General features: G+C 47.5%; 1 protein-coding gene across 4 annotated transcripts in view; it reads left to right on the forward strand.

Moving 5' to 3' along the window:
- Nucleotides 1-26057, forward strand: part of JADE2 (jade family PHD finger 2) — a 177172-nt gene that overhangs the window by 123027 nt on the left and 28088 nt on the right. For all 4 annotated transcript variants that reach the window (XM_075009276.1, XM_075009278.1, XM_075009279.1 and 1 more), the window contains 4 exons: nucleotides 2362-2573; nucleotides 7870-8037; nucleotides 9551-9667; nucleotides 19683-20144. In XM_075009276.1, coding sequence (XP_074865377.1) covers nucleotides 2362-2573; nucleotides 7870-8037; nucleotides 9551-9667; nucleotides 19683-20144 — 959 coding nt within the window. The remainder of the gene's footprint in view (nucleotides 1-2361; nucleotides 2574-7869; nucleotides 8038-9550; nucleotides 9668-19682; nucleotides 20145-26057) is intronic.

Genomic DNA, 26057 nt, shown 5'->3' on the forward strand with positions numbered 1-26057 from the left:
AAACAACAGGGGAAGATGAATTCCTAAGCAAATAAAATCTACGTTTCATGGAAATACCCTTAGTATTTATAGAGGAGCAGCAGGCTTGTTTGCAAATCCAGTGTTTTTCAGAAACAAGAGATTCCCTTATGTTCGCAGTGGTGAAGGTGAACCACAGTTACTGTGTAGCTAGACTTCCCTTGAAGATCAAGGGCCACGTCCTGCCATTGATCAGCAAGCTGAACTTTATTGACTTCAGTGCAAAGGCAGGAACTGGCTTTTAAAGAAGCAAGTGAAGTGGAAGATGGTGAGAGACTGAGTTCAAGGGAACACTGTTCAGCAGTGGCAGCATTTCATTGTCAGTAAGCTATTGGGGCAGCATCCCTGGGGTAGCAGTAGCTGGTGTTATGGAAAATGGGATCTTTTCCATAGTAGGGGTTGTCACAGAGGATAAGCCTCTGGTGCTTCCAAACTCAGCACTCGGAATGACTACAGATGCTGGTACAGGTTGCACTGCAGGTCAGTTTGCTGGACCAGGGGAGGTCAGGTCTCTGGGCTGGGGCAGGCACCAGTCTCCTGTCCCCAGCCACTGGGCTCTGCTGCCGCCAGCCTTGCTGCCATCCATCCCCTGGGTTCCAGCTGCTGCACTGCTGCCAGCCCTCCTGTCCCCCCAGGCTGCGCTGCCCTAGTGGCCCCATGACTCCACTGCCAGCTCGCTGAACTGGCTCTGGTGCCAGCCACAGGCAACCGCTGCTGCTGGGGCCCTCTGGATCAGGGCCTCTCTAGTCCAGCAGCATCCATAGTTTTGCTGGACCAGAGAGGTACAGCGTGCACAATGAGAATAAAAAGTGAGACAACACGTACAAGCCCAAACCTCTTCCTGTCACTGTCCTTTTGGCGGTGTTTGTAGTGACCGGAAACAAAAAACGACTTTATTCTCAATTTCAGCCTTCAGCGCCAAGTTTACTATTCTGTTTAATTAGCCTTTAAAGGGTCATTTTTCACAGTCTGAACAAATAACACATTGTCTTGGCATTGCCAAAGCTTGTCTTAGCCCTTCCTGCAGCAAGCATCTTTGCAAGGCTTGTCTTCTTGAACATTTAAACTGTCAGACCTAATTATCTGCCTTGGTTCAGCTGAATGGAGTGTTCTTTCTCCCCTCTGCATGCAGCAACATTTTGTTACATTTTCAGAAACATATACTGTATCCACAGTGAGAAACAGCGGTTTTCTGAATCACACGTCTTACCATCGTCACGAATTTGCCTCTTCAGTTAAACCCTGAAGTGTGTCCTTTGTGAAATAGGCCTTTGTAGAAAGATTCTCCAGCGAGAGGGCTCAGCGTGCTTCACTCTAGCGGGCAAAATATCCTAAAGCAGTGGTTCCCAACCTTTTCAGTAGTGCTGCCCCCCCAGTCGCCCCCCTCAAACAGTTTGCAGGGCCCCAGTCGCCCCCCAGACTGTCCGTGGATCCTCATAAGCCAATTTTAGCCACTGTGTACACTTCATCAAATGAAAAAGGAAGCCACAACATAGATTTTCAGACAGCAATTAATAACATTGTTGGGAGATATGTAATTTAAAAATAATAAGAGATTTTAACATCACAATTTATTTAAAACTTATTTCCATGATCATTTTATGTATTTATTTTATTTATTTAGGTTCAGAGAGAAGGCAACAAAAATTATGAGAGGTTTGGAACAGGTGCTATGTGAAGAAAAATTAAGAAGACTTGGGCTTTTCAGTTTAGGAAAAAGGAGACTGAGAGTGGATATGATAGAGGTCTATAAAATCATGACTGGTGTGGAAAAAAGTTATTTACTGGTTCCCATAACAAAAGAACTAGGGGTCACCAAGTGAAATTAATGGGGAGCAGATTTAAAACTAACAAAAGTAAGGTTTTCTTCCCACAGCGCATAGGAAGCCTGTGGAACTCCTTGCCAGAGGAGGTTGTGAAGACCAAGACCTTAAGAGGGTTCAAAAAAGAACTAGATAAATTCATGGAAGTTAGGTCCATCAGTGGCTGTGAGCCAGGATAGATGGAATGGTGTTCCTGGCCTCTGCTTGTCAGAGGCTGGAAATGGATGTCAGGAGAGGGATTGCTTTCGTGATTACTTTTTCTGTTCACTCCGTCTGGGGCATCAGACACTGGAAGACAGGATACTGGGTTAGGTCAACCTTTGGTCTGACCCATTGTTACCGTTCTTATGTTCTTATTTTTTATTTTTTTCACAGGTCCCCTGCAATGTCCTGGGTCTGTGGATCCCAGGTTGGGACCACTGTGGACCTGGGGACAGCAGGGCTGGTGGCCCTTTGTTTTTCGATCACTTTCTTTGTTTGGTGTAGCGCTGGTGTCATTACTGTTCCTCTTGCCTTTCAGAAAAGCCCCAGCTGGACGAGATCACCTTGGAGAGAGTGCTGGAGGAGCTGGAGACTATGTGTTCCGAGAACATGAACGTTGCCATTGAGACGGAGGAGGGCCTGGGCATCGAGTATGACGAGGACGTGGTGTGCGATGTGTGCCGCTCCCCGGAGGGAGAGGACGGCAATGAGATGGTTTTCTGTGACAAGTGCAATGTCTGCGTGCACCAGGTGATTGATGCTTTGTCATCCACAGGCCAGTGCAGTCAATGCCATTCAGCCTGCCGGGTGTTCCTGGCCTTGGTTAGCTAGAACAGACACCAGCGTGGTACAGAAACTGCAATAACGAAGTGTGGTACTGGCTTGAGCTCCCTCTGACATTCCTACTGGGACCTGAGTGCTTTGCCCCATCTCCGCAGTGCTGATAAACTTGCAGGGGTCCTCTGGAGATCTGCTGCCTTCTCTTAAATGATTGGTTCTTACTTTGGTTAGATTTTTCAGCCCAGCACAGGGGAACTAAACAGCTGCACCACCAGAGCCATCCTTATGACTTCGGATGCCCTATACAGCCTGAGCACCAGCACCTCCCTTCCTCCACCAGGGAGCTGGGCAGCAAATCTGCAAAGAAGGGGCAGTGGGGGCAGGAGTGGAGGGGCAGGGGATTGGGCCGTGGAGCCGGGAGATGGAGCAGTGGGTCAGGGGATTGGACCAGGAGATGGATCAGAGAGCAGGAGACGGGCTGCTTGAGGCAGCGCTGTTCTCTGGCAGCACTAGACGTACATGGGACTAGCGAGGTCAGAACTTAATTTGTGGCAATGTAGTGCCCCCAGTGTAGTGGTGCCCCACACAGCTGTGTACTCTGCATATGCTTAGGGACAGCCCTGTGCACCTGCCCAGAGGACATGCCCAAAAGGTGTTTGCCTTTATGAGAATGGAGAGCACAAAGCAACAAGCAGGGGTGGGCCCGGATGCTGTTGCTTCCATAGGGCAGTGGTTCCCAGTCTGGTACGCATGCCCTTGTGGGGACGCAGAGAACTTCCAGGGATACATCAGCTTATCTAGATGTTTGCCAAGTTTTACAACCAGCTACGTAAGAACCACTAGGGAAGCCTGTGCAAGCTAAAGTTTCATAGAGAGAGTGACTTATTTATACTGCTGAATCTATAATACTGTGGTTTCTTGATCGTGGGATGGTGCCCTGGGCAGGAAAGTTAGAACGATGGGTTTTGATTTGTTACAAATGCAGGGCCAGCATTATGGGGTAGCAGGCAGTGGCCCTACAAAGCTGATAGCAGACTCCTGGGAAAGGCTGAGAATGGTGGTGGGGTGGATGGCTTGAAGCCTCAAACCCAACGGGCTGTATCAGGCTGGTCTGGCCGCGGGCTGTGCTGGGGGCTGAGGCTAGCAGGGCAGAAAGCAGCTCTAGGCTCTGCTGCCAGTCGTTGCTGTTCCCCCAACTGATTTGTCTATGAGTCAGTGGCCTTCGACCTGAAAAATTTCCCCCCACAGTGTATATGCTCACGTGCTCCAGAGAGGCAAATTTTGCTATTTAAAAAAAAAAACAAATTGAGTCAAATTTTGAAAGCACCTAAGTGACTTAACAACCTAAATCCCATTTCTAAGGCACTTGGCACTCGAGTCACATGGGTACTTTGGAAAATTTTACCTACTGACACTTGGTGGAAAAGAAAACGAGTGAGGTCCACAAATACCAGGTCAGCCATCAGATATAGATACTGATTAGCTAATGCAGCACATCTGTTGATTCCTACACGTACAGTATTTGAAGTTCTCTCTCTTTAAAGGCTTCTGATGCTGTTCTTCACTGGCAGCGTTTGTATTAGAGCTTCCGGGAAGTGGGGGAGCTTTCGCGATATTTGTTGTCAACGTAGGCGGATGTTTTGGATGGTTTTCATCCGTGATTGAGATTCTGCCGAATATCAAGATGATTCAGAATTTTCATTATAAACTTCTGGTGGAAACTCCAGGCCTGGAGATACTATCCGTTCCCCATGCAGCACAGATGTGGAGACAGAGCTCCTTCCCCACGTAACATGGCATGGAGACAGCATGACTTCCCTGTGCAACAAAGGCGTGCTTTTTCCTTGCAGCACAGAGGCGCAGACAGCATACCTTCTCTGTGCAACACGTGTGCCGATAGTGTGCCATCCCAGTGCAACACGGGAGTGGAGACAGCTCACTTTTCCCATGCAGCACACACGTGGAGACAGCATGCCTTCCTTGTGCAACACGTGTGCAGATCGCTTATTGTCCCAGTGCAACACATGTGGAAACAAGGCACCTTCTCCCTGCAAGTCAGGCATGGAGGCAGGATGAGGGAGGATTTTGCTCTTCAGTCCATGTATCCACTGCCACCTGAAAGCAGAATGTGGCATCCGAATAGCACTTATGCATGTGAGTAGCCATAGGGGCTTGCTAGGGTCCAGTGAGTCTGCTCACACAAGGGAGAGCTTCTTTCACGAATAGGGGCCAGGGTTCCCTCTAACAATTGCCATCCATGTTCAGAATAAATTCTGTTATGTGCACCGAGGTATAGGGGATGTGCACCACTAGTAGAAACATACACTTCTGGCTGTGGGTGCTGTGGGCATTCTGCTAATCAGCTGGGCGGCACCTGACTCTCTACTGGGAGGCTGCCAGAGTGGTGGGCTTACAGGGAATGCTGGTAGGAGCTGCAGAGTTAGACACTAACAGCCTGAACCCATGCCACTGAAATCAATTTCCGTCTGTCCCTTGACTGCAGCGGGCCTGGCATATGGGTTTTAAATGATCATTTAAGTCGCCTGCCACTGTAACACTAACTGTGTGGCCTGATTCACACCTCAGGCAACAACATTACAGAGTGTGTACATCAAGATAGTAGGGCAGTGAATCTGTTCTTTGCTTAATCCCGTCCCTCTGCATCCTCCCTCATGCATTCTAACCTCCGAATTCTCACACAGTGCTAACAGGACATGATTTCCCCACTCCCATGAGAGAACACAATTAGCAACACACACACTGCTGCATCCCCAACAGCAAAGGAGCTCTCATGTTGGGTTGGCTGTTTCCCCCGGAAAGAGCATTATCTGGTTCTGGCAAGAAGGCCTGTCACATCAGGCAGGCCTGCTGAGCAGATAGCTTGTCTCACCTCGTGTATCTTACCTGATCCTCCTCACAAAGCAGGTCACCCTGTTTTTCTGTGAACTGTCCAATTGTGTGAACCCTCTAAAAAGGAGAGACAGAGGCTTTGATAAGACATGAAGCTAGAAGGAGCTGCTCTTGGTCTGTGCACCCCAGAGCGCGTTTGTACATTTACCAATCCGGCTGATCTCAGGTGGAGATTTTGCAGACGTGCTGACCTCCGCTTTTCAAGGAAAATATATTTGCATGTAAAGATCTTTGCAATTAGCTCCTTTTTCATACCTCCGTGCAAGAGGCAGTGTATGGCTCCAAACTGGCACACATCGTGCTGTGATGTTGCTGCTGGGCTGTTTACGGAAATGGGATTGTCAGGCGAATGGACATTAAAGGCAGTTGTCTGGGAATTTCTCTTTCTTTAAGAGTTTGGTTTTCTTACTGCACCTCTATCCAGTTCAATGCAGGCTCTTCTAATGCTGTGCTTCCTAGATGAATGAGCATGAAAGTGAGAAAGAGGATATTGGATTTTCTTTAAAAGCACTGATGTAATTGGAATGACTGACATACTAACCTACAATCTGACTATATCTCTCAACCCACCAGAAGGGAATACACAGGATCTAGGACACCTTGTGAATTCTGATGCTGCTCAGTTTAGAATTTGGCTCTGTCTTTCTCTAAAGTATATGCAGCTCAGTGAGTGGCCGAGGGTCAGGTGGAGGACCTGCAAAAGCCACGTTCTGGCTCAGTGGTTTCCAACCTTTTCACTAATGCAGACCCCCCAGACACCCCTGCAAAACTGTTTGCGAACCCATCACAGCCAAGTCTAGCCACTATGTCCACTTACATTAACTGAAAAAGGAAACCAGAACATAGATTTTCAGGCAGCAGTTAATAACATTCTTAGAAGATATTTAATTTAAAAATAGTTGATTGTAACTCTTCAATGTATTTAAAACTTATTTTCTATGATCATTTTAATGTATCTTTTCTTTTCTTCATGGATCCCCGTTTGGGAACCACTGTTCCAACTTACCTGAGGGGGAGGGGTTAGCACAGCATCAACTGCTGTGCCGGGGCTGATCAGTGAACTGAATGCTGCCAGTCCTAGCATAGCTGGATTAATATTAGCTTTAAATGTTCCAACATCTTATGCAGGGGACCGCAAATGAGCTGGAGAACATTCCACCTCTAGGTCACAGATCAGAATAGGACCCAAACTTGGAATGGTTGAAAGTTATTGCTCTCCTGGGAGCTGTTTGGTAACCTGTGTGAAATGAGCCCATGGCCTCGGTCTAGTGCCGGCTGGACAGATGTCTTAATTTCAGAGTCTGTCTCACTTGCCACCACCATGGACGATAGCAGCTTAGAAATCAAGAGCAAGTATCTTGAGGACATGTGGAAGGGCCTGTTAACAGAGCAGCAGTGAGGAGTCTGCACTGCTGCTACCTGGCAGGATGCAAACATGCCTGGGTAGTCAGGCCTTTAATTAAGCTACTCTAGGAATGGAGCAACAGTACAAACCAGGGAGCTAGACCAGTGGTTTTCAGCCAGCGTGCCGCAGCACACTGGTGTGCTGTAAGACCTCTCCAAGTGTGCCTTGAAATTTCATCAGTTTCCCCTCGCGGTGGCTCTTTGCAGAACCACTGGGAAGTGGGGATTGATGAATCCTGCAGGCTTGATGAATCCAGATGGTGCAGGGTTCGTCAGTCCCCTCCCCACCTCCCCGCAGTGGTTCTTTGCAGAGCCATTGTGAGGGGAAATGCTGACCTTGCAGGAGCCCATTCGTGTTGGGAGGCAGCTAAAATGCTGCTTCCCAGCCCAAATGGGCTGGCAGGGAGCCCACACCTTCTCTCTGCTATGGCAAAGGGGGAGGGAGGAAGCCTGTTGGAGCTGGGATGCAGTTTAAATACCACATCCCAGCTCCAACAGGCTGGCAGGAAGGGGAACCTGCTCTCTGGACCCACCTCCAGCCCGGCGAGTAATTGAACATTTCAGAGCTTACTCGACATCCCATTTGATCCTTGTTTAGCTGCTTGTATTTACTTCTGTGTTGCAAAGCTCACTAAGACCATCAGCATAGTAAATGTAAGTACATGTGATATTTATGAGCCGAAAACAGTGGGTGTGCTGTGGAACTGTTTGTCCTGTTGAAGTGTTCCAAGTTGCTGAAAAGGTTGGGAACCACTGAGATAGACAGCCACCGGTTGTATCTGAGGGATTTTTGTCTGCTTGTAATTGTTTTGAGACTAGCCAGATGCCATGGCCTTACACTACCTGTATAAGAATATGCAAGTTAAAGAATAAATCCAGGAGTGTATTGTTAGGAGGCACTTCCAGAGCAGCGTGTCATAGAACTAACGCAGCGTCTCTTGTGTTTGTGCAGGCTTGCTACGGAATCCTCAAAGTTCCTGTTGGGAACTGGCTTTGTCGAACCTGTGCCCTTGGAGTTCAGCCAAAGTGTCTGCTTTGCCCGAAGAGAGGGGGAGCTTTGAAGCCCACCCGGAGCGGGACAAAATGGGTCCATGTTAGCTGTGCCTTATGGATCCCAGAAGTAAGACTGTTCAGCCTGTTTTCTAGATGTGGGTGGGATAAGCTAGGATATGGATTATAGTTGGTCTTAGCATGCCCAGTTATCAGCTAGGCACTATTATTGCTTGTTTCAGATATTCAGTGGTAAGGGACAGGTAACTTGGGCTGGCGTTGTCAAAGGGGCCAAATCGAATTAGGCTCCCAAATTCCTTTGGAACTACCTAAACCTACATAAACGTAAACCTTTGTATATCATAGTGCTGGTGATTTCCTATACTGACCTCAGAATGTTCACTCATGTACTGTGCAGTTGTTCCAAGCTGTGCTCTTAAAGATTGGGCGACATAAGAGCAAAGGCGCCAAGGCATGGGACAGTGAACCAACAGCAGCAGGCAGACTGAAATTGCAGGTCCCCACCATCCTGCTCTCTGCGCCTACCCTTTCTGCTCGCATCCCCTGGGGAGTGTCATTTTTGTTTATATCACTGTTGTAATGTTAATCTCTCTTTGCTGCTGAGCAGTCCTTTACCAGGAGGATTATCTTGTTGGGTTTTTTTATTACAGTGCACTGATACTGAACATAAACCTACCTAGATGACTTAGATATACATACAGTGCACATATGACACCCTGCACTCTGCCTGCCTGCAAGGGGTGTGCTTTGGAGGGTGTGTTTTCAACCAGTGCTGTAAGTGGTATTTCATAGTCCTTTGGCTTGGCCTGCCAACAGTGCTGCATGGAGGCAGATGTGTCCAGTGTACACAGTTAATAGAGTAATATGGAGTAAGAGTGCAGTGTAGGTGGATACGTGAAGAACAACACAGAAGTCGGTAAGTGGAATTCTTCAAAGAAGAGTTTTGGCTAAATCTCTTTGGGCTCAGCTGTAAGCCCTTTCACGTGGCCATCCAGGGACGCATGGGTGCGTAAAGTGCTCCCTCACTCGTCTGTGTGGCTCACTCACATGTCAGCATATGGGGAAAGGGTACCTACTGCGCAGGTGGGTGGGGAGTGGGTGGTCTAGGGCGGAGAATAGAGCACGTAGCAGATTCACATGCACCTGGCTGAGGTCCAGGAGCCAGTGCAGGGGGGAGCCAGCTGCATTTCCCTGCTGGAGCAAGGGAGCAGTAACAGACTGTGATGCTCAGGATCACAGTTATGCACCTCCCCTGCTCCTAGGGCAGCTCAAGTAAGGCTGGCTTGTGAGGGGACCTTTCAAACATATTGCACCCTGCCAGGGAGAACAGACATGCCCACCTCTACCTGGATGGAGACACCCAAAGCGCACATGCCCTTTCACCATCTGTAACAGTGCACCACAGAGGATTTAGCTTAGAGGAGGTAGAATTCAGCCTTACCTTCCATGTTCCTGCCCTTGCATTCATCTTCATAGCTGAGATTTTTTTCAAATTATTGGTGATGGCATTTAGAAAACCCTTCTCTCATTCTCACCACCTCAGGGAATCACGCTTTGCATTATTCCGGGGAAGATTCGTGATGGCAAATGGTACCAACCTGTGTGCTCTATGTTGTGATTAGGTTAGCATCGGATGCCCTGAAAAAATGGAACCCATTACAAAGATCTCGCATATCCCAGCAAGCAGATGGGCTTTGTCCTGCAGCCTCTGCAAGGAGTGCACTGGAACCTGTATTCAGGTACGTAATGTTGATGAATGAAGCCAAGCGCCAGGTTTTGCTCTTGAGAGCCCCTGTCACCCTGGGGATGAGCTAGAGGGCAAGTTTTGGCTGTTAGTTGGGGAACAAGTTTTCTTCGTCGCTGACAGGTAATAACAGTAACAGCTGGGAACATGGGGGCCCATCAGTGGGCACCAGTTGTTCGTAATGTTTTCACAGATGAAAAGCTGCAAGTCTAAATAAACTTTGTTTACCAGGATGATGATGCCATGGTGACATAGTTACAGGGATTGAGAGAGACACAGCTCCAAAGTCAGAAGACTGCTGTATTAAATCCTGGTCAGTGTTCCCCATAAACGTAGCATTTAAACTGCCACTGAGGATAGAGTCAGGTACCACCCAGCTCATTAGCTGTGCACCCAGAGTGGATAGCAGGTGTTTCCATTGGTGGTACACATCTGCACATGCCTCAGTGCACACACCAAAATTTATTCCACCCATGGATGGAAAAAATTAGAGGGACCTTGAATTGGAAAGTCCCAATATTTCATATGTCCATGGGGTTAGGAGTGAATCCTTTCTACCACTAGAAAGATAGAAAGCTCAGCTTTCCAGTGTTACAAAGAACTGCACTTGATTTGAACCCTACTAGCTTGTGAAATGGAATACTTAGAATACGTACACTTCCATTTTGTACCTCTTCTATAACTCCTCAGTGTATCACAGCAAATATTCTGCTCCCTGCTCTTCCTGCAGCAGTGCTCTATGGAATTGACTACATGCTTTCACTTGTTCTGTGGAAAAACACCGCTATTAAAATGCCTTGCATGGGGACAAGTATCAGAGGGGTAGCCGAGTGAGTCTGTATCTTCAGAAACAAGCAGAAGTCCTGTGGCACCTTAGAGATGAACTGATACTTTGGAGCATAAGCTTTGGTGGGCAAAGATTCACTTCATCAGATGCATTTGATGAGCGGGTCTTTGCCCACCAAAGCTTATGCGCCGAAGTATCTGTTAGTCTGTAAGGTGCCATAGGACTCCCGTTGCTAGTAAAACGCTGTTCTAGGTGAGGGTGCTGAGTAGGGGAGGTCCTGCCTGGACTGTAGTGATGAATCTTTCCTCAGAGAGCTCTGACTGCAGCAGAACAGATGTGGTTCTCCTGGGCATTGCCTGAGATCAGGGTTTGTACAGCCTTCCCCAGGGGAGGGCACCACTACAGCCCTCAGAGCCCAGTCCCACGTGGTTCCCTCTGCTGGACCTTTGTCAGGATCGGGGAGGGTGGTATGAGGTCAGACAGGGCAAGCAGAAGGGCTGATGGATTTGCTGCAGCTCAGCACCGCTAGCTGACACTTCCCCCACCAAGCTAAAGTGCAACCTCAGAACAGCTCTCGAGCTCCATGAACTTGGGAAAAATTCCTTCCTCGGCATGTCCCTGCGCCAAGTCTAACTACACCAGCCTGGTGCTGAGGTGGGATTTGGCCCTTAAACATCATCCAGAGCAGTGATCTGTAAGTGACTGAGAGTAACTAGCTGGTTGAGGAGTTATGTCGTATGAGTTGAAAGAGCTGCCAGCCTCTGTGGCATTTATGCACTGCAATGGTTTTAGCCCTTTAAAGGGAGCTATTTAAAAGCAATCCTTTTAGCGTGAAATGAGAGCTCACCATATTTCCTTAAATCACCAGCATTGACTCACTTCTGTTTGATGGCTCTGGGTGGATCTGCTTATCCACCCTGCCAGATGGAGAGACTGTGTCATAATGGCAACTGCTTTCAAAGAACGGAAGGGGCAGGGAAACAAGTCAAATAGACTTGGCAGCGTCAGATTCTCTGGGACTTCATCCTCTTAGCACAGGCCTCACATGTGAGCTGTGAGAACCTTTGGACTGAACAGATTTGAAGGAAAGGTCACCCGAAATGGAACACAGAGTTTTATTGTCTCGGGTGCTGACGACTCACAGTTTATAAGTCTTCATAGGATTGCCACTGGAATGTGTCTCGGTGCCACCATAGCTCTTGCGGAACAGCTTCAACTGAAAGACAAAGCAGTATGAACGACAGTGCCTTTATGGGAGGATTTAAGGGATGAATAAGCCACTGATTCACATGTAGCAGTGAATAAGCCTTGTAGCCTCTGCATTCATCTGGAGGAACAAAGGCCTATGTTTGCATTCCCTGATGTTTAGGGAACATATTTACCATCTTTGTCACCACGATCATTTTGTGACAACTCGAAAGAGAAAAAATCTGTTTGTTGTAGTACTTAGGCCCAGGGCTTCTAAAGTATATAGGTACCTCGCTCCCATTGATTGTAATGAGGGTCTGGACCTTCACGGTAACTCCTGGGGATAGGAATGAGATCGTTAAGGTGTGCACATGTCAGTTACAGATGGAGCATTAGAAGAAGCTAATCTCAGAGGCTTCTGGTGTTAGTTTTTCTTAGTGGCCCCTTCAACTAGTTTTCACTGACCTGGCAGAATAAGATTCTGGAAGATGAACCTGGATTCTGTTTTTCCACTCCAAATCCATCCGATTAAGTGAGCTTTACCCACAACAGCTTATTACAGAATACATTTATTAGGGGCTAAGATGCCACAGGACTACTTGTTATTTGTGCAAGAACTCCTTTGTCTTGGATAAACAAGGGGGAAGTCCTGTCAGTTTCATTGCTTTTCTCTCCTGAGGCATGGAAACAGGATCACACGTTAATAAATGGAGACTTCTTATCCACAAATGCATATATAGTTACTGCAGTTGCTTGTGCAAATGGAGCAAACATCCTTCCAGATTATAAGCTACTCACCTAACTAGTAATGTGTGCCCTTGCCTGTGGAATTTGCATGTGCCCCCAGACTCCATTCATCTAGAGAATTTGCTCGCCATAAGATGGCAGCTGTAGCAGCAGCATAGTCAAAACAAAAAGCAGTCAAGTAGCACTTTAAAGACTAGCAAAATAGTTTATTAGGTGAGCTTTTGTGGGACAGACCCACTTCTTCAGACCATAGCCAGACCAGAACAGACTCAATATTTTAAGACACAGAGAACCAAAAACAGTAAGCAAGGAGGACAAATCAGAAAAAGATAGTCAAGGTGATTTGCTCACTTTCTGAGTCACTATAGGGGCTTGTCTGCATACTTGGCTCAGTCTAATTCTTGACCTTCCCCCCCCACCCCTCCACTCTCTGATTTGCTCACCTTAGCTGTGTCTACACGTGCACGCGACTTCGAAGTAGCAGCACTAACTTCAAAATAGCGCCCGTCGCAGCTACACGCGTTGGGCGCTATTTCGAAGTTAACTTCGATGTTAGGCGGCGAGATGTCGAAGTCGCTAACCTCATGAGGGGATCGGAATAGCACCCTACTTCGACGTTCAACGTCGAAGTAGGGACCGTGTAGATGATCCGCGTCCCGCAACGTCGAAATTGCCGGGTCCTCCATGGCGGCCATCAGCTGGGGGGTTGAGAGATGCTCTCTCTCCAGCCCCTGCGGGGCTCTATGGTCACCGTGGGCAGCAGCCCTTAGGCCAGGGCTTCTGGCTGCTGCTGCGGCAGCTGGGGATCCATGCTGCAGGCACAGGGTCTGCAGCCAGTTGTCGGCTCTGTGTATCTTGTGTTGTTTAGTGCAAGTGTGTCTGGGAGGGGCCCTTTAAGGGAGCGGCTTGCTGTTGAGTCTGCCCTGTGACCCTGTCTGCAGCTGTGCCTGGCACCCTTATTTCAATGTGTGCTACTGTGGCGTGTAGACGTACCCTCGCAGCGCCTATTTCGATGTGGTGCCGCGCAACGTCGAAGTTGAACATTGACGTTGCCAGCCCTGGAGGACGTGTAGACGTTATTCATCGAAATAGCCTATTTTGATGTTGCTACATCGAAATAAGCTATTTCGATGTTGGCTTCACGTGTAGACGTAGCCCCAGACTATCTTTTTCTGATTTGTCCTCCTTGCTTACTGTTTTTGGTTCTCTGTGTCTTAAATATTGAGTCTGTTCCGGTCTGGCTATGGTCTGAAGAAGTGGGTCTGTCCCACAAAAGCTCACCTAATAAACTATTTTGCTAGTCTTTAAAGTGCTACTTAACTGCTTTTTGTTTTGATAGTTATAGACTAACACGGCTTCCTCTCTGTCACTATTCAGCAGCATAGTGTTAGACAACAAAGGGGATGATTTGGGAGGAACTTCCCCCTGGCTGATATCGCTTCATGCACATCATTGTGTTTACTTTTAAAAAATTGTGGGCAAGATCAAATCAGCATAGCTCCATAAAGCCAATGTCTGTTATACTAGCTGAGGATACAGCCCTGTCTGAGCAGTTTTCCAACCTTCTGTTCTGGGGAAATTATGACTTCATCGTGGTTCTTGTGGCTAGACATGAGAACGTGCCAAAACTAGTGCTGTATCCTCTTGGCATTTTCTTGTTTATATTGCTGAACTAAAGAACAAAGTGTAAGGAAATGTACTGCAAGCCCTGAGAACGCTGTGCACTTTAACCTGTAAGACAGGCTCAAGCCCCCATGGGAGGTGAAAGCAAGGTGGGTGACCCTTATTTGCAGAGATAGTTAGTGCCCTCTGCAAGAGAGCCAGGTACCAGTTTTCCTTAAATTGGCAGCAGTATTGGCCTTCTGAAAACATCACCTCTTGACACTATGGTCCTTTAACTTTCCTTCTTTGGGCAAGTGATTTTGAAGGTTCCAGGAAGGCAGCTGTGGTGTCGTCTGCTATTTCGGTAGCTCCTCAACTCTTTTCAGTTTGGTCTTGGTTTGGATATAGAATAAAAATCTCATTGGTGTCATTAGTAAGTGGTAGTCGCTTGGCAGTGGATGAAAATCAGGTGCCAAGGGACAGACGTGCTGCATTGGTAAGAAGCCAGTGTCTTTGCAGATTCTGCTCTAAGCCAAATAAAGAATGCTAGGGAAAAATGAAGACCATCTGATCACTAAAGGTTAACATTCGTTTACTGGAGAACCACAGCTAGATGTAGAAATGTGCTTCTGAAAGTCTGCAGCAGCTAGTCAGTTAGTCCTGCGTCTGGTCAAATAAGGAACCATGCAGTGTTGAAAACTTACAAAAAAATTTTGGGGGAAATGCAAGTGAGGCCCATGTGAATTCTCCGTGATCATCTTCTCTCTGCATCAGTACTGAACCACTACCCCAACATGGGGCTTGAGCAATTGAGATGTTGGAGTTGCCCTCTTCTAGATGAGAACTAAAGCCGAGATCCAGACTGACGATTCCCTGGAGCTTTTTGTAAGACCCCAACCTTGTCAATACTGGTGCCCTGGCTGTGTTTTATTTTGGTAATTACATTCTGTCTCCCCCACCTGCACAAGTTCTCTTGGATACTTTACATTTTCATCACTTTCTGCCCTAACTGTTCTGCAGCATTGCTGTGAGCTGTTAAACAGCTGTGGCATTCTACAGCTGGGGGCAGCTGGATTGGTGAATGAAATATTCCCTGCCAGTCTACTCCACAAGAATGATCTGAGGACATAATAACAGATCAGATTTGTCTCAAGTGCAACTCTTTTGGCTTCACTGGACTCACATCAAGGGATGGACTTGGCCCATTGTCTCCAAAGTACCTGGAGACATCGTATATATTATTTTTGCTTTGTCCATCCGTCTGTCTGTCCATGCCCTGCCCAGCCTGGCCCAGCCCACCAATGGACCCCCCCCGCCACCATGCCAGCCCTAGCCCCTCCCCTGACCAGCATGGGGCCCAGCCCATTTCCACCAGGGCTCCCCCACTGCACAATACCAGCCTCTCCCCCACCCAGCATGAGGCTTGGTCCAGCCCCCCAGCAGAGCCCTCCCCCACCCCGTACCAGCCCCAGTCCCTTTCCTAGCCAGTGTGGGGCCCAGCCTAGCCCCCCTGCCCAACAGAGCATGCACACACACGTGCACACACCATGCCAGCCACTCCCCCGACCAGTGCAGGACCTGGCCAAGCTCCCAACAGAGCACCTCCCTCAGCCAGAATGGGGCCCATACAACCTGTTTCTATCTAGAACTTATTTTCAACCCAACTTCTGCTTGCAAGTAGAACTGTAACAGGGCCTCTTATTTGGATGAAAGGTGCTAGACTGGGAAGGGAGTCAAACTTACTGATCACCCTCCCCGCCACTGAGCCACATAGGATAATCTTCAGCAGTTCGAGAGCTGGGCACACCTGCCAGGACCTGGGGCTTCTTCCCTGTGGCAGGATCGTGTGGGTTATGGCCTTCTGCTCTGTGGGAAGCATCTGCCTGGGACCCAGAAAGGTCCTCTCATGGGGCTGAAGCCCCTGCCGCTACTCCCTATTGGGCAGAAGCCCCAACCCCCATACACCCCTTGCAGGGTGGAAGCCCAGACTTGCTCACTTCCCACCCCTGTCTGGCAGGTAGGGAATGTCAGAGAGCTGCAGTTTGGCTGCACCTGTGCTTTACAGTAGCTTATTTTCACGATGCAGTATCCAGTGTGCTGCCCTGGCCTCCAGTGCCTCAGCTCATTCAGCTTGTCGGACTGCGGCCCTCCCCAAGCAGCACTCATCCCATTGGCATTCCGAGCTCATGAATGATTTGATGGATCAATATGTTTTTATTGTCAGTTTATGCAAGGTCCCTCGGTCTCTGCTGTTGAACAGGTACCTTTTATTGTTGCCTTGTCAGCTGAGCTTGCTAATTATTTTCCATTTGCATTTGGCGCACAGTTGCCGAGAACTGCTGCTTGCCATCTGTCAAAGGAGAAATGGAGGCCGAGCATCATTTTGTTTGTTTTATTTCTCAGAAAGTGCAGGTAATCTTTTCTGTGTAAAGGGCGCTCTGTGGGCTGTTGTTTTGGCAAAAGCCACAGACATTGTAACAACAATATTAATACTGGTAGTGATGTAAATAGGCAGGAGGGAAGGCAACATTGAGGAGCTATTTTATTAGTTTGAATGGTTCACTGGAGCCAGTTATGGGTGTCCACTTTTGTTACAGCGCAGTAGCTATTTATGTACATAATAACACAAAGGATCTTCCTAGCGATTTGTTTTAAAGTACCCCCAGATGTTAGTCCATTATAGATACGATTGACTAGACTGGTAGCTAGATAGCTCCATGCAGTAAAGGAACCGTTTTGGCAATGAAACAAGAAAACTCAATCAAGGTAAATTGGCAAAGGTGTCCAACCTTAAAGTTCCATTAGAGTCAAGAAAGTGACTCCATCGAATGGCATTATGTCACTTTGTGGTGTTTATTCTGTTTCAGTAACTTTCCCAGCAAGCATACAGGCCCCGACTATACTGTGGTTGCTATTTCGGGATACATTTGTACCTATAATGTACCTACATTTGTACCTATATAGAGAAACAACACCAGTACATCAGATACATCTGTGTGGTATCCATTGGTAAATGATAATGTTTCAATGGCTGCCACTGTTAATATTGCAGAGTGAGCTTTTCAGGGCTATTTCGAGCATAGTGTTACATTTCTGCTATCCTTCATCGTGAGAGGAGTAGTGGAAACTTCAAAATAGCCACTTTTTTCAATGGCACCAAGTTCAGAGTAAGTTAACTCGAAATAACTTACGCATTGTGCAGATTACATAAGTTATTTCAAGTTATCACTACAATGTAGTCGTAGCCACTCAGCTTAAGAGCCACAGGATGATATGCTGTCTGTACTTGCATTATCTGTCTGATAATCAAGCTGGTATCTCTGTGTTGCTCACAACATCAGCAGAAGAAGTGGGTCTGACTCACAAAAGCCCATGACCTAATAAATTTGTTAAACTCTAAGGTGCTAGAGGACTACTTGTTATTTGTGAATCTACAGACTAAAATGGCTACCCCTTGAGACCATCAACAGAAATAAAGACACTATATTCAAACCTTGCTGACACTTCAGTCAGTGTATTAGGCAACCAAGGGTGCAGTTCATTCTGCAGTAACAGCAGTGGTAGCCGTTGAAACATCATCATTTACCAATGGCTGCCACACAGTTGTATCTGATGCACTGGTGTGGTTTCTCAGTATAGGTATAGGAAAATACCATGCTGTTCTAGTAGGCAGTTCTGTGTGGTAAATGTGGGCAAATATGCCCTTTTCATAGAATTTGCTGATTTTGATACACAATTAGAAATCAGGTTATCAGTCCATATAGTTTTTAAACCTGTTAGGATGGGAGGACATGGATTCAAAAATATTTTGGATTATGGTTCAAATGGTCCCAGTAATCTCAGTCTAATCCTTAGTGGTCCCATGATGTCCAAACTCAGAGCTAGGTAAATTCCTTTGTCTCTTTCCATGCTGAATGTGACCACAGGTACTGTGGCATAACTAGGAATCCCTCTTCACCTGAGATGTGTGCATAGAATTCATAACAGGAGTGCTAAAGCTCAGGATGGAGGTGATCCAAAGCCAAATAAAGTCATTGCAACACTTTTTATTGATTTTAAAGGACACTGGGAGAGTTGTGTGAGAGGTTAACTTGGACACCACTTGCCTGCTCTATGCCTGGTTCTAGTTAGTCTCTTGCTTTCATAAGCACCAGCATATTTATAAACAAAGTCATGGGGAAATATCTAAAAACAGCCATGTTGAACCCCCACATGTTGTTTAACTTAATAACAGGGCAGGAATTCAAGAGCGACAAGACAAAGATAAAAAAAATAGCGTTTTTGCAGTTTAAGTACAACTGTAATTTTTATTTTTGAAATTTAAAACTTGCCCTCATCCAGAAATGTGCAGCATCCCTGTCATTTTTGTCATCAGCCTTTAGGAAATATCATACCTTTTAGTGTGGCCACTCATGCCGGAACACCTCGCTGTACCCCTTCACTTGCCTCAAAAAATGTTATCTAAACTGCTAAATGTGGTGTCTACAATAATAAGCCCCTCAGAATGGGTTGTTATTGCTGTTTAACTGGTCATTAGCAGCTGAAATAGACTGATTTCATATGGAGCATGGTCTAAATAATTACCTGACACACTGAGCCATTAAAAAAGAGTTAATGAAGAGAGGAGGTTTGGGGAGGAGAATGTGCAGCCCACATGTTAGCTGGCAAATGGGCCTGCTTCAATAGGAACTCTTAGTTTAGGTTTTGCTGCCTGAGGAATCCAGCCAGTGTAATTTAACTGTGAGGGAATTAAGCAAAATTCTAATTTAAAACAATTCTGGACAGCAGGTTAACCTCTGTGCCTATTTTATTTTTATTTTTCACGTCTCTTCGAAGTAAGCTAGATCTACATTTTCTTTATTTCTTTTTTTCCCCCTTCTTTTTTAATAAAGCTAATTAGAAGGAGTGGAATTTCAATAGGAACTGCTTACTTATTGATGAAGGCACTGTGCTTCATGAACATTAGAAGCTCTTGAGATTCCTATTGTACTTCTGGACTGTGACCCCTGCTGTATATGATCAGATAAAATTAGCAAGGGAGTTTTTAGAGTTGAAGAAAAGGAAGCTAAGGTAATTTAGAGAGAGAAGTTACAATAAGAAATGTATTAATTCTCTATCAGGAGAGGCTCACTTACCTAGCTACCATCATTTATCCATAATATCAGACCATTGTATTGACAAGAACTGTATTGACTATTTTATTGGATGAACCATGAGCATCTTATTTTTCTAATTGGTAAGAAAGAGGTTGGGTTTATGTGTGGGACACAAGGAGCGTAGCGATGAGAAGGAAAGGAACCAAGGGAAGGTAGCAGTTTACTGAAGATTCTTCTACTCTAAGTTATGGTGACTAACCAGAAACATGTGAGAGTTGGGAAATAGACTCATCCCTCAGCATGGGTGTCTGCTCTTTGTGAAGTGTCAAGTTCTTATTGTTTTTTTCTATCAAGCAGCTGAGTGCCCTGGAGTAATATGCCAAGTCACTTATTGCATTACATATTGCAGAATGATCCTTTTTCTAGGCAGGCCAGGCTCATGCACCTTGTCATCCTGTTGCAATGGCCAGGCAGTGTAGCCAGTGATGTCTTCTGTACAGTGATTTAGCAGGAGTGAGCCTGTTTCTTCAGGGTGCCAGGACAGGAGTTGAGTGAAATAACCAGAGTTCACTGCTTTGTCTTCCCTCCAGTGTTCCATGCCTTCCTGCATCACCGCATTCCATGTCACCTGTGCTTTCGATCACAATCTCGACATGCGGACTATTTTAGCAGAGAATGATGAAGTGAAGTTCAAATCCTTCTGCCTTGAGCACAGCAGCGGGGCCACCAAACCTCCAGACGAGACACGAGCTGAGCCAGACCAAGCCCGGCTGGACTTGGAAAAGGTCACGCTGCGGAAGCAGAAGCTCCAGCAGTTGGAAGAGGACTTCTATGAACTTGTCAAGCCCTCTGAGGTAGCTGAGAACCTCGATCTGACTGAGTCACTGGTGGATTTCGTTTATCAGTACTGGAAGCTGAAGAGGAAGGCGAATTGCAACAAGCCACTGCTGACACCAAAAACAGATGAAGTGGACAACTTGGCTCAGCAAGAGCAGGATGTGTTGTACCGACGTTTAAAGCTCTTCACACATCTCAGACAAGACCTAGAGAGGGTAAGTATGACTTTTGGTTTAAGGACCTGCTCTATTGTTCTTCTTTAATATGGACATGTGTCTGGTGGAAAGAGCTGTGTTCATGTCTGTTGACCTAGTTAGACTTCCTTTGCAACCACTCCCTACCACAGTTTGGCTGGCTCTTCTACACTATAGAGTTATTTTGAAACAGCTATTTTGAAGTATCTTATTTCAAAATAACACAGCTGCACACAAAACATATTTCAGAATAGGACCCAGCTGTTTTGAAATAGCATTTCCATACACATAGTGCTATTTCAAAATAGTTTCATTGAACACCTTTATGGCATATTTTGAAATAGCGCTATTCCATGTCAACAGCATCTATTCTGAAATAGCTATTTCAAAATAGGCGCTATTCCTCTTGCAGTGAGGTTTAGCAACTTTGAAATAACTCACTCACTATTTCAAATTTATTTTGAAATAGCATGTGCATAGTGTAGATGCTAGCAAAGTTATTTCAAAATAACAGTGTACTGTAGAAGTCTGTAGTGTAGAAGTGCCCTTTATGTCCATGAAAAAGACCTCAATCAATTAAACTGCTCTGACCTTCCTGTTTGTTCGCAGTAGTGTTCCTGCTAGGCTGAGCGCTTGAGGGGGGGACATGCAGGAGAGATTCAGATGCCTCTAAGCTAATAGCAGCGCTCCCACCGCTAGCAATATGTGTTTCTATTGGTGTTTCACATCCACACATGCCTTGGTGCACATAACAAAATATATTCCACACAAAAAGTTAAAGGGAACAGTGGTTATCAGTTACCAGAGTGCGGCATAATGCAGCTCCTTAGCTGCAACGAGCTCTTTGGTCATCCCACTTCTTATGTTTAAGTGTAGGTTTTCTTTTTGAAATATGAACAAAAGTTGCATGTAATTCCTGACCCAGTCTATTTTTATAAATTCATCACAAACCCAGCAGCCCAGTTGGATCAGTTCTTGGCAGTTTTGGCAGAGAGCGCAAAGACTGAATGTGCACAGAATCCAAACTTGCCTCTCTCCTTCAGAGGGTGTTCCGCCAAAACAGTCAAGAGATATGCTGGTGGTACAGTGCAGCCAAAAACCAACACAGCTGCTATGCGTTTGATGGATGAAAGTCCCAGTCCCGTTGTCTTCGAACTCCAGGGGCACAGAATTTGACCTAAAATAGGGGATTGGCCAGTGTTGGCAATTCAGCAGCTTCCACAAACATGGCAGTCACATTAAAAACAGAAACGTAATTGATGTACTTTCTAAAAACAAAACAATAAAGGACAGATAAAGTGGTAGAGGTGAACTACAAGGCCGGTGGGACTGAGTCTTTCATGGCTTGGTGTAGTTGCCTATATAGAGGAAATGGGCCACCTACTCTGGGAAATTTGTGAGTGGACAGAGCATTATGGCACATGTCACCTGGGGCGTATCACATCAAACTCCACTAAGGCAGGTTCAGTGCATCGCATGCCATCCCACATAGTCTTTGCAGGCTGGTGGGCCCATTGTTTGACCTACAAGTTCTGTGTCTGATGTGAGTCTGCGGAGAAGGAAAACACTGAGGGCTTCTGCCTGTTGGCTTTTTAAGGAAGAATCAATGTCAGCTAAGTTACAGTAACAAACTATTGTGACTGAGCTCTCACACTTAACGCTGTCTGCTGTCCCCTGGTGTGTCTGCTGCTGGCTCAGCTTGTTTGTGCAGGCAGCAAAAGGAAATTTATAAGAGACCTGCTTTCTGAAACACCAGGCTGCCAGCAGTCTTAGATTCTTGTAAATTTCACTTTAATGACTGCACACAGGCATGGAGCTGACAGGAATAACAAGGACTGCGAGACAAGATGAGCAGGGGGCTAGGTGCTGGGACAGAGCAGATGAAAATAGGGAGGGGAAGAAAAAGTACAATGTGTGTCGTGAAATGACACAGAATTGCCAGGGGAGAGAAAGAGGGATGCCAAAGCACTGAGTGGCCAGTGCAAACCATTGTAGCAAGGAAAAGTAGCGCACAGGAAATAGGGACACAGCGGGATGGGAAAGGCTTGTTAAAGCAAGGGTTCCATGCCCTGAAAGGGCAGAAACAGACCTTCCTGGAGGACTTCTTACATGTTATGCAGCCTATGCAGCTGTGTCCTTAAATGGGTGATCTCCATGGAAATTCTAGGGTGCAGCAGAAGGTGGTGTTTGTTATTTGGTAGGTGATGCAACTTGGAGTGGGGGGACCGTGATTGGGAGTGACTCTTCCTTGTACATCTCTTTACCTGCCTCACAAGGCTGTTGTGAGACTCAGCACTGGTTTAGTGCAGGGGTCAGCAACCCCCACGATGGGTGCCAAGAGTGTTACGCGAGCTGATTTTCATTGGCATGCAAAGCTGGCGCTCAGCCTTGCCTCTCCTCTCCCATGCATCCAGGAGCCTGCTCAAAGCCATGCTGCCTATGGATTAAAAAAAGACCAGCTAATTCTACCAACCACCATCTAAATGGTAAAGCTGTGCATCTTAATTTATTAATGAAGCTGATGTAAGTAGGACTGTTTGTGACTTTAAAAAGAATCACCTGCACTCTGACTGCACAGAGAGGTCAAAAGGTCAGATTTTGGCACTCCGCTTCAGAAAGATTGCTGACCTCTGGCTTAGTGCTTTGTACTCCTCAAAGAAAGGGCCAATAGAAAAGCAAATCATTATTATTTTTAGGAGTAGGGAATGTGCCAGACTTAAACTAACTGTGTTTCCATTGCATCCATTATGGTGTTTTGTGTCAGGTGTAGTTGTTCTGCTGCAAAGGAGATTTTAAATCAGACACATACAAAACGACTTCTGTGCTCTTCTGACATTATTGCTTTCCAGGAACCTTGGGCCCACCGATAAATCTTTGCCTAGTTGATGTGAAAGTCAGTCATCCACTAACGGATGACCACTGAATGCAGCCTAAACTGAGCCGCTTGCGTAGGAGATTTATACACCAGCTTTGGTCACCCTGGTCTTTCTCTGTGCCTCTGTGTGACCTCTGTATAGACCCTTCCCAGGCAGAAGTCCTGCAGGATGCTGAGCCATCATTTGAATCAAGTGACTTTTTTAAAGTAATAGCCATTCTTCTGTCTCCGTGGCTACGTCTACACTAGCACACTACGTTGAAGTAGCCTATTTCGAAGTAAGGACATCAAAATAGACTACTTGGACGCGTATCGTCTACACATCGTCCAGGGCTGGTGCCATCGACGTTCAACGTTGAACTAGCAACGGCGAACATCGAAAGGAGCCGCCCCGGAAGGAAACGCGGAGCGTCCACACACACAAGTGCTTCCTGTCAAAATAAGGGGCCAGCAAAGACCCAAGCCGCTCCCTTAAAGGGCCCCTGCCAGACACACTCGGCCTGCACATCACGAGATCCACAGAGCCGACAACCGGTTGCAGACCCTGTGCATGCAGCATGGACCCCCAGCTGCAGCAGCAGCAGCAGCAGCCAGAAGCCCTGGGCTAAGGGCTGCTGCACGCGGTGACCATACAGCCCCACAGGCTGGAAAGAGCGTCTCTCAACCCCTCAGCTGATGGCCACCATGGAGGACCCCGCTATTTCGAAGTAGCGGATGCAGATCATCAACACACACCCTACTTCGACATTGAATGTCAAAGTAGGGCGCTATTCCCATCTTTGGATGGGAATAGCGATTCTTCTTCGAGTGGTCCCCCTGGGTGCTCCACAATAGGTGTCGGGCTCGCCCGGCACCGCAGATCGGAAATCTTCCAGCAGTTTCTCCTGGATCGCGCATGCGCCGGCGCGCACCGCCCCCCTGCACGCCCCTGGCCGCATGCACGATCCGGTCCCCGCCAGTTCCTTCTCAACCTCCATCGGCTGCAGACGGAATCCACTCAGGCTAAGGCCAGAGTCAGATTACTTAGTGGTTTTTTTCCACGTGTAATTTGTTGTTTTCGGTTATTAAACAAAAAAAAAAGGAGCGAAAGCAAAGACAAAGAGAATATCATCAAAAAAAAAAAAAAAGGGAAAAAGAGAGGAGCGGGGAAGAGAAGAGCGGACGTGAAGTCCATTTAGGCTGCCCGCTGCCACAGGCCGGTGATCACTGTTTGGGGTGGAAAGGCACAGATTAAGTGCGAAGTACCGTGTTAACAATAAAGGACTCACCGCAGTGGCCTCTTCAGGTTTTACAAAGCAGGAGTCATGCCGTGAAGCTATGCCGGCCTCCGTGGGGCATAGCGAAGGCATCCGATGCCTGGGGGAATTCCAGGCTACCTTGCCGGAGAAGCCTCACCCAGAACGGCCCGCTGGGTTGCGTAAGAGGAGGGCAGTTTTTTCTCTGACTCCCTCAGTGCAGAAACGGAGGAAACTCTCCCTGGCTCGATCCTTGCCATGCGTTTGCAGTGAGCAGGATGAGCAGAGCACACAGCCACCAGCCGCATACTCAGGCAAGCGGCAGCGCACGTGGCAGAGGCTGAGCCTCCGGTTATACAACAGCCGGCACGCGCGGCGCCTGGAGCGTCAGCCAGGCAAGCGCCGGAACCGGCGGCACCACCACAGGTGGCACAGACCCCCGTGGCACCAGTGGTGCAGGGACGCCAGGCACCGGAGGGGGATACCCGCGCGGCACCGCAGCTGACAGTGCTGAGCGCGGCGCTGACAGCAGGGCCGAGATCCCCAGCACAGGAGGGGGTGGTGCCGGCCCCGCAGCAGAGGGGCAAGGCAACATCAAAAACCCGGCACCGCAGTCCATCTCTGGACAGGGCTGCGCTGCTGTTAGCACCAAGCCCTCCCCCTGTGATACACACGCCGCACCGAAGGCCTGTGTCTCCACCGGCCCATCCGGAAAAAAGAAACAAAAACAAAAAAAAACCTCCTTCTCCGTTCCTCCAACCAATGTCACCATGGCTTGGGCCACCTTCACCATTTCTGGGATTGGATCCCCTGGAGTACTATCACAAGCCAGTTTCACCTCTATCTGTGTTGTCGCGGAGGTCTCGCTCTCCCAGACATCGGGGGTACACACCCCGTGAGTGGTCCAGGTCTCCATCCCCAGACCCTTGCCCATGCTGCCATGGTCGTCCTTATCATGCTGGACACAGACAAACCACAGGCCTACACCCAGGGGCAGGTCCCCCCACCCCTGGCCGCTCAGTACCCCCGTGGGCACTCCCAGTCGGGGATGGAAATACAGTTGTCTCAAGGAGAGTTAATTTTAGAACCCCGAGACTTTCCTTCACAATCCTCCAGCAAGCAAGTGTATCATCAACCGCAGGAACCCGAGGGTTCGAGGGAGGTTTACCTTAGTGGTTCCTCCTCATCCTCCCCAGATGAGGCCGTGGCCCCCAGGGATGTCTCTCCCCCGGCTGACCTTAAACAGTTTTCAGGAGCTGTTTAAAAGGGTGGCTTTCACACAAGACATTCAAATGGCAGAGGTGCAGGAGAAACATCACAAACTCCTGAAAAATCTGAGACCCCCGGCTTCATCCAAAATTGCTATTCCGCTGGACGAAGCCATTCTGGAGTCAGCCACTACTATATGGCAGACTCTGGCCCCTGTTCCGCCTACGAACAAGAGAGTGGATAAGAAATACTTCGTCCCGGCAAAGGGCATGGAGTTCCTCTTCAGTCACCCACAACCAAATTCTTTGGTGGTCGAGTCGTCCCAGCAGAGGTCAAAGGCTTCTCAGTACAAATCGGGGGATCGGACAAAGATGCTAAGAAGCTAGAGCTGTTTGGCAGGAAGGTATATTCCTCTCCTATCCTGCTATTGAGGATGGCAAATTATGGGCACGCCTAGCAAACCATAATTTTGATCATTACTCTGGGCTTACTCCCTTCATGGATCCATTTCCGGAAGATAAAAAGCCGGTGTTAAAGGCGATTGTTCAACAGGGCTGCGCAGCATCGCGGACAGGAGTCCAGATTGCCCTGGACGTGGCGGACACGGCAACACAT

The sequence above is a fragment of the Carettochelys insculpta genome, chromosome 15, assembly GCF_033958435.1.
Source record: "Carettochelys insculpta isolate YL-2023 chromosome 15, ASM3395843v1, whole genome shotgun sequence".
Taxonomy (NCBI): domain Eukaryota; kingdom Metazoa; phylum Chordata; order Testudines; family Carettochelyidae; genus Carettochelys; species Carettochelys insculpta.